At 40.3% G+C, this 19,240-nt stretch overlaps 2 protein-coding genes across 2 annotated transcripts in view; both read left to right on the top strand.

Moving 5' to 3' along the window:
* The window catches only part of sorbs2a (sorbin and SH3 domain containing 2a), a 112,301-nt gene extending 107,133 nt beyond the window's left edge, over positions 1-5,168 (top strand). The window contains exons 26-27 of the mRNA XM_037689834.1: positions 815-921; positions 4,919-5,168. Of these exons, the coding sequence (XP_037545762.1) occupies positions 815-921; positions 4,919-4,980 (169 nt within the window). The 3' untranslated portion in view covers positions 4,981-5,168. The remainder of the gene's footprint in view (positions 1-814; positions 922-4,918) is intronic.
* A 10,083-nt stretch (positions 5,169-15,251) lies between these two features.
* The window catches only part of LOC119423006 (PDZ and LIM domain protein 3), a 21,402-nt gene continuing 17,413 nt past the window's right edge, over positions 15,252-19,240 (top strand). Inside the window, exon 1 of the mRNA XM_037690418.1 lies at positions 15,252-15,454. Within this exon, the coding sequence (XP_037546346.1) occupies positions 15,362-15,454 (93 nt within the window). The 5' untranslated portion in view covers positions 15,252-15,361. The remainder of the gene's footprint in view (positions 15,455-19,240) is intronic.

Raw genomic sequence — 19,240 nt, 5'->3', positions numbered from 1 at the left:
CCACATTTCTGGGTTCGGCCCACATTTCTGGGTTCGGCCCACATTTCTGGGTTCGGCCCACATTTCTGGGTTCGGCCCACATTTCTGGGTTCGGTCCACATTTCTGGGTTCGGCCCACATTTCTGGGTTCGGTCCACATTTCTGGGTTCGGTCCACATTTCTGGGTTCGGTCCACATTTCTGGGTTCGGCCCACATTTCTGGGTTCGGCCCACATTTCTGGGTTTGGCCCACATTTCTGGGTTCGGTCCACATTTCTGGGTTCGGTCCACATTTCCAGGTTGTCAGCGGTTACGCATAACAAACACGACACATCAGCAGTGACACATAATAGATGTGATGTAAATGGCAAAGCGACTTATTTATGGATTTTTCCACTTTATTAGACATATTTGGACTGATGCCACTTATAGGGCAGTGTGACCTTTACAGCAGGAAATACGGTTCTTTTATTTTATGGTAGCGATTCACTTTGGTTTTGGCCTCGCTGTTATAAACTATTAGCTGGATTTAATCCTTGTTTCTCCAAATGTTTAGAGCTTTTTAAAGCAGCTATGATCATATTTGTTCATTGTGTTTTTATAAAACTGCTCTTCAAATGATCTGAGCTGTTGCTTGAAGCGTGCAAAGTAAGCATTATTAAAAAAAGCAGCTACAGCAGTAAATGTTTGTCATATTGAAAGTTGTTTTATTTTCTTAAAGTTTAAAGAAAGGATAAATGTTAAATTTGTGACAATTGTTGACAAAAGAAAAGATGGTGTGTATTGTGTAAGTGCAGTGCATCATGGGAAGTTTACACGAGTGATTCCTCCACAGGTTCCAGGCCCTGTACAACTATACACCTCGAAACGAGGACGAGTTGGAGCTGAAGGAGGGCGACGTCATCGACGTGATGGAGAAGTGCGATGATGGCTGGTTTGTGGGTACGTTTGGAAAATACATGAACTCCTGAAAGATTTTCTCTTGTTTTTATTTGTTCAGAAAAAAAAAAGCCTGTTAATCCAAAGACATGTAGAACAGTTCGCTAAGTACAGTAGGAGAGGACAGTAGTTTGCCTCCTAACAGGGGAAAAGGAACATAAACAAATTAATCAAACTAAATGGATTTAATAGTGAGAATTGAATCTGTTTACCATACGTGTCCAAAATTACATACAGCCTGTAGTGAAATGTAACTTTTTTTAACTTCTTGTCACTTCTCTTGCTTTTATCATCTGTTTGGTCAGGATGTAATGTCCTTGGAACTGCTCTTATCTGAATTCTACATTAAGAATAAGCAGAATGTGATGTTTCTTGTTCAAGCTAAAAGAAAACATTAGCTTCATTTTGAAAAATAGCACAGTAAAAGATGTAAATAAATAAGGAGATTCAGTGTGGTATTACTAAAATCCTGTTAATTGATTAAAATATATTCATTAGTGCCTGTAGTAAAACTTGCCTCAAAAGGTAAAAATCCACGTGTTCAACATTGTGCACAAAAACACCTGTCACTGTAAATGTTTGATTCAAATCCTTCTCTACAGTCAGGTCCCATCAGCTAATATCTGATGTTTAAATGTCTCGGTTGTCAAATACAAATGTAATTGTGACGGCTTCTAAATACTGTTTGGACCAATTTGCTCGATCTTTTCTGCAATCCACTCAGATATTTTGCACGCATGCAGTAATCCTTTTTAAAATACTTATTTACTATAAACTTCATGTTTTTATGTTCATGCACAGAACATTGTCAATGTCAATTTATTTCTATAGCTCATAAAAACAACAAAAGCTGATCAAAGTGCTTTACAATATAGTCGAATTAAAATGAAAGCAATAAGAACTAAAACAAATGCATCTTGTGCCACTCAGGAAGAATAAGAAGGTTATGACCTACAACAATAATAGTAAAATAAAATAATTGCTAAAACCGATCACGCACACGAACCACAAGATGTCAGTATTGTTCTGCCACAGATTTTTACCTTACACAAAATATTTTCACTTCATTAACAGTTTTATCTACCTGACAAGATGTTTACCATTTAACATTAAACTGTCAGTCACAACGTTGTGTCCACCAGTGACGTAAATATAAAAGAACACATTCAATTCATTAACTTTCGTAGTCCAAAACTAAAGCCACAAAATAAATAGTCTACTTCCGTTTTGAGTTTTTATGCAAGTGTTTGGTCACTGGAAGGAAACCAGAGCGCCTGGACACAACTCATGTGTGCACCAGGAGAACATACAAATATGACTCAGAGCGGGAGGCTGTCCTGCAATCTTCTCACAGTAAGAGGACACAGCTGACCACTGTGCCACCGTGCCACCCTCAACAAAAATCTACACTGGAAAAAATGTATCTGTAAAGTAATTTAAACTGGGCAGGGTAATGTGGACATAAAACAATATTGCTATATTTTTAGTTGAATGGTGATAAACTATGCATTTTATTTTCTTACATTTCAAGTCCGCTGATTTAAAATTCACTCACCAATGATGACGTTAGCCTCGTTGTCAGAAGTCGTAACAGCCAGTGTCAGACACGGCACCGTATGAGTTTTGTAACATAGTTTGTTCTGAGTCAGGAGGTTGTAAATGCTTCACAGTCCTGGCTGCAGCGTGCACTCACACACATGCTGCATACGCAACTTCATGGTGCTGTTGAATGGTGGAAAAATACATGGTATTTAATAGTAGTACACACTATTGCCTGTTGCACGTGTTTTTGGCATTCTTTACAACAGGGGTTCTCAAACATTGTGGGTTTGAACCCCTTACAGGGGTAAACAAGTTTCAGGGACCCCCTCATAACCCTCATGTTAATTAAATAATTTTCTTCAATTTGTCTCTTTAATACAATGGAAATATTTGTGTAACATAAATACTTAAGACCTGTTCTTTAATAGTATAAATACAATTTTAATACTTTTAAACATTAGGTATTTTTCATTCAACGCACTCTTAATTAACAAAATGTTTAATTTCAACTTCCAAAAGTTACAGTTTTGAAAAAATGAACAGAATCAAAAATCACTTTAAAACTTTACCTCTTCACATAATAAATTATTAATACATCTTCAAATTATTACAGAAAACTCTTTACATGGAACTGAACAGCATCATAACAGCAGTAGTTATACCAAGTAACAGGACTGAATTTGTAAACTGATCCATCCTGGAATTTAAATAGTGTGTGTGTGTGTGGGGGGGGGGGGTTCTGGGGGTCCTTCCCCATAAAATTTTGAACAAAGTGGATGCGATTTCCTGCATTTCGTGTATTTTAACAGGTTGTTAAACATCTATGTGCTTGTAATATATACATATATATATATATATATATACACATATATACATAATACATTTATTTATTTATTTATTTATTTTTTTGCCGAAGCCCCAAGCACGGGCTCTCGGACCCCCGGGGTCTCTGGGGACCCCAGTTTGAGAACCACTGCTCTACAGAATACATTATTCTGCTGCTTATCTGACACTTTGAATCCAGATAGTTGAGCCCAGCTCCTCTTTGATATATTCTGTGGTGTTTATCCATGGCTGTTGCTGCCTGCAAGTTTCCAGGTGAAGCAGTCAGGGTGGGGTGATTTGAGCTGTGTTCACTGAGGGGAGAGGTGGAGCCAGCCAGGATTGAGAGATGTTGAGCACAAATACATGGAGAGAAGAAAAAGGTGAACTGGCGGATTTAAAGGGACAATTGTCACGCGTCGGACTACAGTAGTCCTTCGTTTATTGTACAGGATCTGTACCCTGAAGAGCCACGATAAGTGAAAAACCGTGAAGTAGGAAAAGTAGTACAAGTAGTAAGTAGTAGTAAACATTCATAAAAATACCATACTTACCATGCGTCTCATTCGCCAATCAACCAATTGTGTCATGTCCAATATTACTTTGAAAAACCACGACTGAGCGATTCCGCGTTAAACAAACTGCGAAGTAGCGAAGGACTACTGTGAATTCATCCATCCATCATCTTTTACCCGCTTCTTCCATTTTGGGTCACGGGGGTCGCACATTCACTCTCACTCACACCTAGGGACACCTAGAGTTACCAATCAGCCTAACATGCATGTTTTTGGTCTGTGAGAGGAAATGGGAATACCCAGAGAAAACCCACACATGCACGGAGAGAACATGCAAACTCCACCCAGAAAGGGCCCCGGACCGGGATTTGAACCAGGGACCTGCTCGCTGAGAGGCAGCAGCTCTACCAGTTGCGCCACCGTGCTGCAAATCTGTACTGTACTGTAAATCCAATAAACGATATAGTCTCATAAATACCGTAGTATGAAAATGTGCCAATGTTTTTTAAAATCTCAATATATTTATTGCCCAGTCCTATTTTTAAGTCAGACAATACATTTCGGGGCAGAATTGATAAATTGCACTTGAGCCAGCCACTAGAGGACACCTGACCTTTGTAGCTCTAACTTCCAGCTTCCAGTCCTGTGTCTACGTACGAGAGATCTCAGTGGTGTCCACTTCTGAGTTTGGAGTTGCTTTAAATGTGGACACAATTTGCTCACCTGGTGGCACCTTTCAGAGTAACTGCTCCATCAACAATCGTCCACATTTCTCCAGACCAAGGCGTCACTGAGCTGCTGTCATCCTCCCAAAGCTTATGTTCACTTTCACAAAGATCACAAACAAAAGCTCTTAAAGGCCTGTTGTTTATAGATGATGCTGAATGTTTTGTATTCTCATTAGAGCTAGAAAATAATACTTTTAATGTCACTGGCAGTTCTGTAAAGTTTTCTGAAACTCTACGTTTGGAAGGGAATGTTATATCAACACTTAGACTTTGTCCAAAACTGTCTTTAATATAATTATTGAAACTAATTATAGATTTTCAGTCTGTTGCTCCTACAGCTCAATGTCAGCCATTGTTGTAAGCACTGACTGTCTTTTTTTTTTTTTTTTTTAGGGACCTCTCGAAGGAGCAAGTTGTTCGGAACCTTCCCAGGAAACTACGTGAAGCAGCTATAATGATGATTCCAGATTTCACCCTGCCCCGGTGGCCCCGCCCCCTTCCTGCGACACTTTCACGGCCGTCAGCACAGCACCCACAGGGCATCACCGGAGACCTGAGGCTGCAGCACACTTAGTATCTGCATACACGTGTGACCTGTTTGTGTCACGCAGGCAGATTTCTTAGCTCTAACTCGCCAACTTTATCGGAAGACTTCTATAAGATAAAACTGTTTTCTAATCTTGTCTTTTTACATTTATTTTTCTATTGGAGAATAACCTTTGTGCTCCAGTCAGTGACATCTACCCTTTGACGATGACGGAATGATATTGAAGGACCGTAGTGATACTTTCCATGTCAATTTTCACAGTTTAAGGGCAGTAAGGTCACAAAGATCACGTTTTTTTTCCTGCTTTTGTTCAAATCAGACTCTAAACTGATTAAGCTTGCAGGCCATTTCAATGTTATTTGTAAGACCACCCAGTGTCCTTTAGTGGGTCGAGTTTAAAAGACAGTATTGTGTTACGGCTGTATAATGGGAATTTCATTTGACCCGTTGGATTATCATGACACTTCACACAGTTACATGTATAATAAACAGCATGTATTATCTTATCCAGAACCTAGGGTTTACGTTGGTTATTTAGGTTTGCAACATAATTGAACAGTTGTTTAATTTAGATGATAATTTACAAAATTAAAAACCACAAACACATTTTCAAGTTGTTGATTTGGGTTGATCATGTTCACATTATTGCTGCACAATGCCAGAAAACACCAAGTTATCATCAAACGTTGGGATGATAATATCCGTAGCAGTTAAACTTTTTCCTCTTTCTTTTTATTCTGTCACCATGATCCTCACAGCACTCTCCTTGAGCCACTGTCATTTAGAAATAACCCATGAATAATCACAACCCTTTGTTTTTTTTTTGTTTTTTTTTTGTCATTGCACACTGATAATGCAATAATGATGATTTTTTTTATTTTTTTTGGTGTTATTGTGCAGCCCTAAGATTGATGCACTTTACCAATAATGCAAACTCATGTATGATTTATTTTATACTTCACCTCAGATTTAACACTACATGCTACTCTGACTGCGGGACTTCAGGAGATATCGTCACGTTTGGAAAGTGTATGCAGCAACCATGCTTACCTTTTAGGTGTTATATTTATTAGACGATGAACTGTATATCAAACTATTATATTATGATGAAACTACATTAACGTTTTTTTTGTTGTTGTTTTTTTTATCTTCATCTAACCCAGGGGTTCCCAACTCTGGTCCCTGAGGAACACCATCCTGCATGTTTTAGTTGTTTTCCTGCTCCATCACACCTGATTCAGTGATTTAATTACTTCCTCGTGTTCTGCAGAAGCCTGTTAATCACCCATTTATTGAAATCGGGTGTGTCGGAGCAGAGGAACAACTAAAACATGCAGAATGGTGTTCCTCAAGGACCAGGGTTGGGAGCCCCTGAATTTGAAGCACTGTTCTTTCAGTGTTTTGGAGTCGTCGTACAGTTGGGTTGTAAAACGGAGAAATAATCTGCTGGCTGATGGGAAACAACTGCCAGGTGTCCAACTGTGTGTTGACTTTATTTCAATTACAGGACGAGAGAGATTTTTTAACAAAATATTGTGTAACTGCACCTTTTGAGCCTGCTGTCAGAATGAGTAGGTAGTGCATCATGTGTGTTTTATTTGAAACAAATGTTATTTTGTTCTTTTCTCGTTTTTATAGAGAATGGACACTGACAACAGAACTGTTGTTAAAGCACCTTAAGATATGTTACCATTCATCATCCTTCACGTCACGCTGCTGTGTGTACATTTGTGGTGTTTTTGTAAGCCTTTTTTTTTTTTTGTATGAGAGCTGTAAGCATCCACTTGCTTTATAAACTCAGCTTTTTTCTCACCCACCATCACATTTGATTTCTTCTCTTTCTTCACATTTTCTTCATCTGTGCAGCTTTATTTCCTTTCCTTACTGTAGCTGGGTCACATCACATTAATTTCTATGTTGTTATAAACGTCACCGAGGGATTTAAACTGAATTTACAGTAGGTTGAGTCGAGCTGGAGTTTGCTGCCTTACATCCAACTCATTTATTTAATAGCCATGTACATGTCGGCCTCCTTTGAGATGCAAAAAATATAATTAAACGTATGTTGTCTAGAAAACACTGTAAATGTCCAATAGTGGGTAGAAAACAAACTCTTAATAGGTTTTGGGTTTGAGCATACAGATTTGGAATGAAAACATAATTTGACTCAATATGGGTCCATGTGTAATAATATAAATTGTAAATGGTATTCCGTTTAACTATTACTGGACCTAAAGTATTTCTAAAATATTGCAGCATTTCTGGTTGATTTTATGAAGCTGTATTGCTAATAAAGTCCAGCTGGTAGATGACACATCTATATATTTTTTTTTAGCTAAACCGGTGAATGAAAATGAAACTTTAAAATAATATTAAGGTCATCTGTAGATGCTGACTTCAAGGGCGAATGTCATTCGAAACACATTTGTATTTTTTGTTATACGGGTTGTGACGATTACGAGCAGTAAAAGGCGGCAGCGTGTCCAGTAGGAGGTGAATTTATAGAAAAGCATTTATCAAACCACTAACGGCAGAAGTAGTTATTTGTTTTATACATTTCTTTAGTGCTGACTATTTCTTTTGGTTTTGCATTTCTGGAGCAGCTGTGTTTGTTGCGCTGGGTCAAGTCAATAAACAGAAGCCCTTCAGCAAAAAACCCAAAGGATCTTGTAGATGGTCCAACAGTGATTTGCCAAAGTTTGAGCCATTTATAGTCACAAATACAAAAATAATGCATGTTGTTTTTTCGTAAACATGATTATATTAAAAGTTGAGCCTGTGAGTGATAATTGAAAGCTGATTGAACAAAAACTATTTTATTAAGGACTGATTTCCATTTTATCATAAACTTTGTATTTTAAACGATGTTCATCACCATGTTAAGAAATGGAAAAATATATATATATTTTTTTTCATCAGTTGCGATCAGGAGAAGAGCTTTAAACTGAAAACATTTTACAGCCAGACCCCAGCAACTACTACTGTCATTCACCTTTAGGGCACTTCCTTACTGATGTCATGCCTCAAATCTAAATGCTCTGAACTGGATATTTCAATTGGACCATAACCCTCAAGTGTCCTGGTGTTATGGACAAGTGTAGGACCCAAACACAGAGCAACTGGTGCAGACAATAAGCAGAATTCAAATTATATGATTTATTAAACTTGATCATATGAAGTTGGGTTCTACCAAAAGTTTGCAGTTTACCTGTAGATGACTTTTTAAACAGCCTCAGTTTAAATAAATAAATAGTTTTTAATTGTCCTGATGCATGCTCAATAATCCAGGTAGAAAAATCTAAAAAAAAAAAGTTAAATCTCTCTGGACATTCAAAAAAACAAAACAAAGCCCCCCCCAAAAAAACGTTTCGTCTTTCATCCGAAAGACTTCCTCAGTCTGAGGTGCTGTATTCAGCTCAGTCTTATAAATAGCACCTTCTCAGAGTGGATCAACCAGTTTTGCTGCTGACAACCAAAACCAGCTGATCACACGATCAAGAAGGACCATCAGCCTAACAATGGATCATTAGCACACTGATGGCTGTTTACTACTCACAGAGGGCTGAGTGATACTAGCAATCACAGCATTGTAAGAGGGGGACAGTTGAACCCCGAGGCCTCCACCCCTGTTTAATGATGGACGATTTCTTTTCACAAAGATGGCCTCCTTTACTCCTCTCAAACCATCGTTCTTCTCTATCCAGGATGTGAACATCTTCATCCCTGAAAGAGTGACCGCTGGCCTGGAAATGAGTGTAGACCGCAGAGTCCTGGCCTGATGATGTTGATCTTCTGTGCTGGGCCATCCTTTGCCGTAATGTATTTTGGGGTTTAAAAGCCACTGGGACATTATGTTTAGAAAATAAACATCTCAGTTTCTCTGATGCTCCCTCAGCATACGGAATGACCACTGGTCTGGGTCTGGGTTCCTCCTTTTCACCTGTTGGCTGACTGGAGTCCTGTTTGGGTTTCTTCTCTGCTTTCAGGAAGGCCCAGTTAGGATATCCACATTGCTCTAGAGCAGGGGTGCCCAACCTTTTTTGAACCAAGAGCTACTTTTGAAGTCGGCAATTTGCCGAGAGCTACTCGTCCAGTCTCATTATCAACAAACATAATTTTTCATCAATCCCTACTCATCACTTCTTTAAAGTAAATAAAACAGAACGTGATGTGTCTATAGGAGACAACTTTTTATGCAAGCTGTATAAAATAAATGTGTCTCTACCTTAGTGGGACTTCTGACACTGAGAGGAGGAGGCCAGGGTCTCATAAGATGGGCAGTATGAGGTGGTTGCGAGGCGCAGGCAGGTCTCCAGATGATCATCATTCATTGTGGATCTGTTTTTGGACTTGATGATTTTCATGTGTGAAAAAGCAGACTCACACAGGTAGGTAGATCCAAAAAGTGCTGTTAAGTTCAAAGCACATCTTCGGATGTTAGGATACTTTTCTTCTGACAGCAGACTCCAGAACTCTCCATCCACGCCAGGTGATGCTCTGGATTTGATCCCAATGTCATTTTGCAGACTCAACACCTCATTTTCAACACCAGAGCTGTCCAGCTGAAACACGGACACCAATTTGGACACAATGTCATCCACATCAACATTTCCAAAAGGATAACACATGTAGCTGGTAACAGGCTCGATGGAGGAAAAGTCAGTAAATCGTCTCTCAAATTCTGCTGAGATGCTCTGAACCTGCTTAGAATAGTGTGCACTGTCCAGTTGTGGGACCTCTTTCCCTTGGCGCTGTAGCTCTGCCTCCATGTGTGGGAAGTTTCGCAGGTCCCTGCGTTGCAGCCGACTTGTGAGCAGTTGCAGCCTGCTTTTGAAGGTGCTCACAGAACTGATCATGTGGATTATGTTTTTGTCCTTTCCCTGAAGCTCCAAATTCAGTTCATTGAGCAGGCTGGTGAGATCTGTGAGGAAGGCTAAATCCAAAAGCCACTGGGTGTCCTCTAGTTTTGAATGTTCACCATGATCTGACAGCTTCAGAAAATCCCTGATCTCAGGCAACAGCTCACTGAATCTGTCCAGAAATGTACCTCTGCTTAGCCACCTGACGTCCATGTGCAGCAGCAGGTCTGTGTGGTCTGCTCCTGCCTCCTCCAAGTGAGCCCGGAACAACCTCCTCTGCAGACTCCTGGCCCTTATAGAGCACACAGTTTTCATGGCAACATCCATCACTTCCTTCATGTTTAAAATCTTCCCACACAGGGCCTGTTGGTGGATGATGCAGTGATAGTGCAAAATGTCTGGGAAAGCATCATTCTGCTTGCAGAGTGCAACAAATCCACTGGTGTGACCAGTCATTGCTGGAGCGCCATCAGTTGTTATAGAAATTAGTTTAAAGAGGGGCAAGTTGCTTTTATTAACAAACTCCATAAACACATTAAAAATATCTTCTCCTCTTGTGTGTCCCTTCAAAGGCAAGATGGTGAGCAGCTCCTCTTTTGCACTCATGTCTGCAAAGGCCATTCTGATAAAAACACACAGCTGGGCTACATCCACCATGTCTGTCGACTCATCAAACCGAAGAGAAACACTCACGTTGTTCCACATCCTTTTTTAGCTGCTCCTCCACATCCACAGCCATTCCCTCACATCGCCGTGTCACTGTTTGTCTGGACAACTGCACGTCTTTAATAGCAGCTACGATCTCACTTTTATTTTTAAAATCATGAAAAAGCGCATCTGCAGCCTCAATAAACGCTTCTTTCATAACTTGTCCATCGCTGAAAGACTTCTTATGTTGAGCCAGGATGCGGCTAACACGGTAGGAAGCTATCGTAGCAGCTTTACCTTTTGTGCTGGGCCGAGTGAAGACTGATTGCTGGGCTGCAAGCTTGTTTTTTAGCTCCCGCACTTTCTGAGTCCGTAAAGAACTTTTAAGAGGGAAATCTGTCTCAAACCGTTTGTGCATCGTCTTGAAATGCCGCTCCAAGTTACACTTTTTGGGTAAGGCAACGCTCGAATTACAGATGAGGCAAATGGACTTCGAATTAGAATAAACAAAAAAATACTCCTCCTCCCACTCTGTGTGAAAATAATAAGTTTTCGTTTGCTTGTTCGCTAGTTTTCCATCCATGTTTTCTGCGCACCGACATTACTCCACTACTGAGCCTAAAGTCTCGTGAGAGCGCTGTGTCACCGCACCCAAAACTCGCGAGACTATGTCTGTGAGAATACAAGTCAAGGCTTCGCCCAGTCGCCCGCGAGCGACTGGTTGGGCACACCTGCTGTAATGTATTTTGGGGTTTAAAAGTCACTGGGACATTGTGTTTAGAAAATAAATGTCTCAGTTTCTCTGATACTCCCTCAACATACGGAATGACCACTGGTCTGGATCTGGGTTCCTCCTTTTCACCTGATGGCTGACTGGAGTCCTGTTTGGGTTTCTTCTCTGCTTTCAGGAAGGCCCAGTTAGGATATCCACATTGCTCTAGAGCCTGTTTTGTGTGGGATTTCTCCTTCTGCCTGGCTCCTGAGCTAGTGGGGACGCTGTCTGCTCTGTGATACAGAGTCCTGATGACTCCTAGCTTGTGCTCCAAAGGGTGATGGGAGTCAAACTGCAAATACTGGTCTGTGTGGGTGGGTTTGCGGTACACCTCGGTTTGCAAATGTCCTCTATCAGAGACTGAGACCTCACAGTCCAAGAAATCCAACCTGCCATTTTTTACATCTTCTCGTGTGAACTTGATGTATTTATCCACAGAGTTGATGTGGTCAGTAAAATGTTGGACTTCCTGAGATTGGATTTTAACCCAGGTGTCGTCAACATACCTGAACCAATGACTTGGTGGTGTCCCTGAAAAGGACGTCAAGGCTCTCTTTTCTACCTCCTCCATGTACAGGTTGGCAACAATAGGAGAAACTGGAGACCCCATAGCAAACCCATGTTTCTGCCTATAATTTAAAATCAACATCTTCGTCTCCTTCCAACTGAAGCTGTGTCAACCAATCACATCTTGTCACATGTACACGTAGTCTGCCAATAGCATGCCTAACACTCTTAGAGACACGCCCACACCAGATAGGAACTAGCTTGTGAATTTTTCCAGTGGACTTAAAATAAGCAAAACCTAATTTCGTGGAAGCTACTTATGTTAATGGATTCTGAATTTAACAAAAAGCTAATCCGCTAAACAAAAAACTGTTAGCAAATTAGCGGAACTGTGCCCACCATGGTCTGTTCTTCTAGAATAGCAAACGTGACTTGTTGTTTAATTTCCAACAGATATATGAAAACACCACAGGAAGCAATTTTGGGTCTGTAAAAACAAAAATTACCACAATGCAATGCTTGTAACCTAAATAATGTTAACAGCACTACCACTGATGAAATAACTTCAGCATTGTCCAGGTGTACCTCACGTACTGTAGTATTAGACGACTTTTCTACGTGAAATATTAATCGCCTGAAGAGTGTCATGTCTGATCTGCGTGTGTGGGCCCGGGAAAATGAATGTTTGAGACCATTTTAATGAAAACTGCAACAAGGTCCAATTTTTAAAATTTCGTTTTGTTTTCTCCAAATTAATTTACTCTTACTTTCACTTTATTTTAAATAAGGTTTACGTTTTATTGGAAACTTTTCACAGATTTGGGCTTGAAGTTAGCCTAACAGATCATTTTAGGCCAAAAACTTAATAAACCCACAGTGATTGAGATTAATGCCCTCTCATACACGACAAAAAGCACTTATTCAAAGTATATAAATGATAAAACAAACAGATTATTCACTTGAATATAACTTGTAATTTTTTTCCAGGTTATGTATAGCTATGTAAGTTATGTGCATTTGGCATGCTGCTAACTATTCACTTAACTGCTAACGAAGGAGCTGATGTTTGTGTGGGAACTTTGCAATCCTAGATGCCCAACTCCATCTTGCACCTAAATTATATGATGTTTGCTTGCCCAGTGAGTTGCCACAAACTCAAAAACTAAGCCCAGTGCAGGGTTTGTCTCGCCTACAGCAACATGTCTACTAGGAGTACTTGAGGATTAGCTACATGGACGACTGATTTATTGATCTATAAATCAAACGAAGCACAGTTAAAGCATTTTTTTTTTTTGCATCTGTCACTACATTTTTATGCACAAAATGACCATTTTGGATTTTTAGGCTGGAAGTGGTAAAACTCTTCATTTCATTTTATTTTTCATTATAACTTGGAAACAGCAACTTTTGTATACAAATGAAATGCACCGTTTCAGTAACAGAACTAACCAGTCTGAACTCAGCCAAAACTAAAGTGGGCTGTTGTCGTCTTAAAACTGTCATCTCCAAATCTTTAATGTGATTAATGCCCCCAGGCTGCCATGGTGTTACAGCTAGCTGCTGCTGCCATTTGCACTAGAGCTGTAATTTCTAACCCAAACCCTGAGCCCAGCCCCGTCCAACCCGGATTAGAGCCAGGCCATAATAATTTAATTTGCAGGCCGGATCGGTGTCTGGCTAAGTGTCAGCAGAAGCGTGAAGCTGAAGATCCAGTTATATGGAAAAATGGCTTGCCATACAATCACCAGCAGCACGCAGCCATTTGAGCGCGCGCTGACTGGCCTTGAAAGAGGTGAAAAGTTCAGTTAAGCTTCAGATGGACTACTGCCAGCAATCCTTCAGCCCAGATGGACGTTCATTCAGCTGCTGCACTCAGCGGACGCTCGCGGTCGACAACCCAAACAGGTGAGATCCACAAAATATCCAACATGTCAGAGCAGGGTCCATGTCTGAATAATGCAGAATGCAGGCAGAAGCAGTTAATGCGCTTTGGCGGCCATGAAAGGACAAACGCATCATCTTCTATTTTCTGCCCCCTCAGCTGCGTGCGTCCACTGACCGTTAATAAGTAAGCAGTCAAAGCTTAATTAAAAATGTTGGTATAGTACTAGTGTAAAGTAAAGTTTGTAGCAACAAAAACATCTGTTAAATAACTTTTGTTAGAACTGGTTTGAAATTTTGCATACTGGACTAGATTTATAAAGCAGCGATCCACTGTGGGCTTAGTCATGTTTGGACTAGAAACTATCTCATCAATCAAATCACATTTATACTCTTAAAAAAAAAGTCTAAAATATGTTGAGTTTTGTTTATAAATACTAGACAAAACCCCACTTCAAAATGCCTTTATTTTTTGAAGTGTTTCTGAATGTAACAAAACGTTTTTTTGTTTTTTTTAAACAGACGAGCTGTAATTATGAACACTAAGAGGTGGAATGGACAGTGAACTAAATAAACTAATAAGAATACATGGAGACAACCATTCACTCACAACTAGGGACACGTTAGAGTTGCCAATCAGCCTAACATGCATGTTTTTGGTCTGTGGGAGGAAACCGGAGTACCCGGAGAAAACAGGCATGCACGGAGAGAACATGCAAACTCCACCCAGAAAGGTCCCGGGCCAGGATTTGAACTGGTGACCTTCTCGCTGAGAGGCAACAGCTCTACCAACTGATCCACCGTGCCACCCCGTTATTAGTACATACTGTGTAAGTATTTGAAATATGCAGTCATAGCTACATGTAGTGTGCAGAGTTATGGTTCTGTCATGGATCATTTTGTTTTTGGAGTCTGTGAGTGACGTTTCATTCAGGACAGCAATAACTGCAACAAACTTTTGAAGAAGTAAGAAAAAATTGATCCAAAGGTTCAAGTTCAGTTGGAACTGTTTTGTCATCAAACACAATGGGTAAGAAGACTGGGTTCGATCCAGTTCAATAGAGGCTGGAATGTGCCTGCGAGGATCTCCGGGCCTCAGAGAGGAGCTTTGCCTTCAGACCAAATAAGGAGAAGAGCAGCAAGACCCCGAGAGTCCAGAGATGAGAAGCGCTGGTGCTGGCTGGCCTCTGGACAGAGACTGTTCTACATCTTCTGTCTGTTTATGAGTGTCCCAGTAGGCATTCAAAGTCCCAGTCCAGTGTGAGGCTAACAGAAGTGAAAACTGAGGCTCATGGAAGAGGCTGGCTTCTGTTTGGAGAGAACAGTAAAGGGATGAGAAGAAATCACGAACATGTCTGATGAAGTACTAATAAAGAATGATGATCCACTCCCAAAATCTGACCAGTTACCTCACTCATGGGGTAGGCTTTTTCCATTCCCCTCCCTCTGCCCCCCCCCCCCCCCCTCACCACCCCCTTTTATTTTTTTCAAGGGTTCAAAATCTTCATCACTTTTCATCTTCTCTGCACTTTAACTGTGATCCCGGCAGTGTGCACTTTACTGTACGCCTCTTCGACAACAACTGGGAGATCTAAAAATAATATATATATAGATAAGGGATCATGCCAGTGAATGTTGTGCTGGATGGACCGCCCCCCTGGGGTTTCCGCCTGACAGGAGGAAAGGACTTCAACCAGCCCCTGACCATCTCCAGGGTGAGTGATGTTTCTCCTGTAAGACCCAAAACAAGTGGTAAAAATTGATTTCAGACCGCTACAACAAATGTTTTCAATGTTTCATGATTCCTTTTATGTTATCTCTAATTTGGGGTTTTCTGTCTATAAAAAATATATATACAAAATATATATTCACACGAGTGTTTTTTCTCTGGGGCTCCATTCCAGAGGGATCAGTTTGTTTCACAGTCAACGTTGTCTGGTGTGGTGTGGAGCTCACACCTGTGCTGCAGTAAATACATGGGGCTTAGATACAAATAGCAGCTTACATTGTACTCTTGGCACGTGCACACACACTCATGCACGTTTCTGCGTGGAGGAGCTCAAGAACATGGAAACTCTTTTTTAAATTATTTTTTAAATACACACTGTAATGCAGAACCCTCAGTGTGATTTCTCTCTGAAACCTGAAAAACATCATGACATCTGACCAAACGGAGAGAAAGGAAGACTGATGGCATTCTGCAGGACGTTCATGCCGACGCCTGAGTCAACACAGAGAAGAATACATCTGATGGACTGGAATGATGAGACGGTGTACTGGTGTGTTAGTTTTCCCACTCCATTGTTCAGGGGAAAGAAAAAGTAGTGTTGGCTCAACTCATCTTCTTGAACTGCTACACCAAAGCTGAAAAACATTTTTATAACAATACAGTATTAAAAAAAAGGTTTTTGGACCAGTTATCACATTAAATTAAACAAATAGAGACGCACTGCAAGTTATTTTTATCGACATATGTCATGGAAATTATCATTTCCTGGAACTAATGTGGCATTTCCTGTTGATACAAAATATAACCCAACATCAGAATCACAAAGGAACTGCTAACGTAAACTGAAGGAACATCTCGCAGTCCATATTTGAGTTTTTGCACTTAAAAGTTTGTTTTGAGCAGGGCTTAATTTGTAAACCAATCAATGCCAGAACGCAAATAGGGGCGGGCTTGGGGGCGGGAGGCTCTGGGGGCTCCTCCCCTAGAAATTTTGAATAAAGTTGATGCGATTTTCTACATTTTGGTGTATTTTAACGGGTTGTTAAACATCTATGTTTACCTACATTTGTACACACTCTGCTTCTGTCAAGCATCCTACCCCCCCACCCCTTACTTGACGGTTCCAAACCCGACACTGTCCCTGCTCTTTGTTGTCCGACTCCATGTGAAACCTCGAGGAGCCTGCGTATGACTGCCTGCTTAGCTCGGCACTCACCCCCACCACTTTTTTAGGGGCAGAGATTTTTTTCACGAGTAAATTTGGAAATGAAACTGAAGAGGGAGCTCGTAAGTGGCTTTTGTGTTTAAAATGAGTGTTTATGTAATAATTTTCAGTTTACACCTCCAATATAAGTTTATTCATTCAAGGCAGTCATATTTGTTCATAACTTTATTAGTGGTAAGCCTGAGAGTTACTTGACCCAAGCAAACAGTTACTGGAACGCACCCTGTCAAAATAAGAGCGTTCCCAGATCCTGTTCCGGCAGGATCCGGCTCAGATTAAGCCCTGGTTTTGAGCATTAGAAAGTAAAAGTTAAACATGAGCCTTGCTCAGAACTTTACTCTGTATTGTACCAGGGGTCAACAGTTTGTCTTTCCATTGGTGGGCCCACCCATTTCACCTCTGTTCTTAAAACGTTCTCATACTCAACTGAGGTATCGAGTGACGCAAGTCGAACTGAAGATTTGTCACCATTCAACTTTTTTTTTAGATTTAGACAGGTTAATCTCATTGAGCCTCAGGGACTCATTTACAAGAGAGGCCTGTTTAGAGCTCATCATAGCACAGAAACAGCATAGTGAACGTCATTAATGATCTCCTAGGCCTCTGATAATGGACTTGTGCCTACACTGGTCCTGTTAGACCTCAGTGCTTCATTTGATACAGTTGATCACAATATTCTTCTAAAGAGACTTGAATGTGATATTGGGATTACAGGAACAGCTCTAAAATGGTTTAAATCATATTTATCTGATAGAGTATAGTTTGTAAGTATAAATAATGGATATTTTTCATATACCAAAGTTAGTCATGGAGTTCCTCAGGGTTCAGTGCTTGGACCAATACTCTTTATATGCTATAGGCCTTTAACTGGCCTTTGATGAAGCATCTCCTTTACAAGAATCCAACCAACCATTTTTTTTTTTAATCTTTGCAACCACAGCCTTAATTTTAGTTTTTCTTTTTTAAAAACAAATATATAATATGTTCACTAAAAAGCCGATAAACCACCACTTTGGTACTATGAGGAGGTGTAGACATTTCTGTGCTTGTTGGTTGATGAGAGCATTCAGAGAAAGCTAGACCAAAGGGACTTGATTTATGAGCTCCTATCAGTGGAGGGGAGGTGGCATGGACTCTACCACGGCATTTTTACAAACCATGGCAGAGCATAGCAAGTGGTTTGTGACTTTATTTCACTTATTTGCTCAAAGATGTGTCTGGCAAGGGTACATTTTGGCAAATTCACATACATCGAGGTCAAGCAGAGTCAAAGTGAGTTGTGGTGAGACCGGACATAAATTTCACCTCCTTCTGTCTGGGGCACTTCAAGTAGAAATATCATCTTTTATGCTAGTATAGTTATATAACATGAAACTGATGGTGGTTTAAAGTTTTATAAAATCGACTTCGCATGAACTTTTTGAGAGTAGAGTTGTTTTAAGATGGCAGCAATTCCATGTGGTCTTTGTTCTGCTCAGATTAGCTGTTCATTCTTCGATCAGGGCGACATTAAATTTACAATTTCCTAAAACTGAGGTCATTCAAAAAGCTATCTACAACGGGTAAGATAATAATTGTTCATACCCTTTCCACAAAACCCTACTTAAAAAGATTTGAACTACCACTTTGCTGAGTAAGGAAAAGAAAACGTGGTTATATAAAGAATGAAAAGGGGAAAATTATCAAATAAACTCAATAAGATTATGAATTTTATTATAACTTTAAGTCGCTCTTCATGGTGACATCTTTCACCTCCTGCTGCTTTTTACCCCCAACAACTTGCAAAAGCAAACTTCTGAATTTGTCCCGCTGTGTCCCCTCCAGTGTTTAGATCAACTTGTTTAGTTGAATCCCTGATAACAGAAGAGCCAAAATGAGAAAACGTCAGTAGTCCGTCCCAGTTGGGCTCAGTGTTCATCTATATTTAGGGAAAGACCTCAGGAACTAAATCAAAGCAGATCGCACTGCAGGCAGTAACGTCCCACCTGTTGTGTTAGCAGACACTCAGGGTATGACAGCAGTGATGAGAGAGACGGGCAAGAAATCAAAGAGGACAGAGGCCCAGTGAGAACACATGATATCTGATGTGTAATAAAAAGAAATAGTAAAACGAATTTCAAAGTTTTGAGTTTATAAAGTGTCTGTATCACATTTGAAGGGCATTTCTCCAGCAGTGAACTTAGCAGCTTGATTCCAACACAACAGACGTGTCCTCTTGCAGCCATTTTTGGTCAGGAACATCCTCGCCTCGATGACTCATCGGGGCTCCCAGCTGCTCGTGGAACGTAAACACAAGAGATGGCCATCTTTTTTTGGCTACAGCAAACAGCAACTTTGAAGCCTCTTTTGGTAACAATTTACAAACAAAACAGGAGAAAGAGTTGTTTCTGGGTTTTTGGTTCTAATACATAAAAGTCCTCCATCTTTCATGGTTAAAATTTGTGTTGCTTTGGTAGTTCCCATCATGATGTCCTGAGAACTTCTTGTCAGGACCCTAAAATTAAATGAATAAATAAACAAATATGTTTCATAAAAGCCAATTTATAT

This window comes from Nematolebias whitei, chromosome 16 (assembly GCF_014905685.2).
Source record: "Nematolebias whitei isolate Nwh7 chromosome 16, NemWhi1, whole genome shotgun sequence".
Classification (NCBI taxonomy): domain Eukaryota; kingdom Metazoa; phylum Chordata; class Actinopteri; order Cyprinodontiformes; family Rivulidae; genus Nematolebias; species Nematolebias whitei.
Note: the sequence above shows the minus strand (reverse complement) of the source record. Positions and strands in the feature narration are given on the sequence as shown.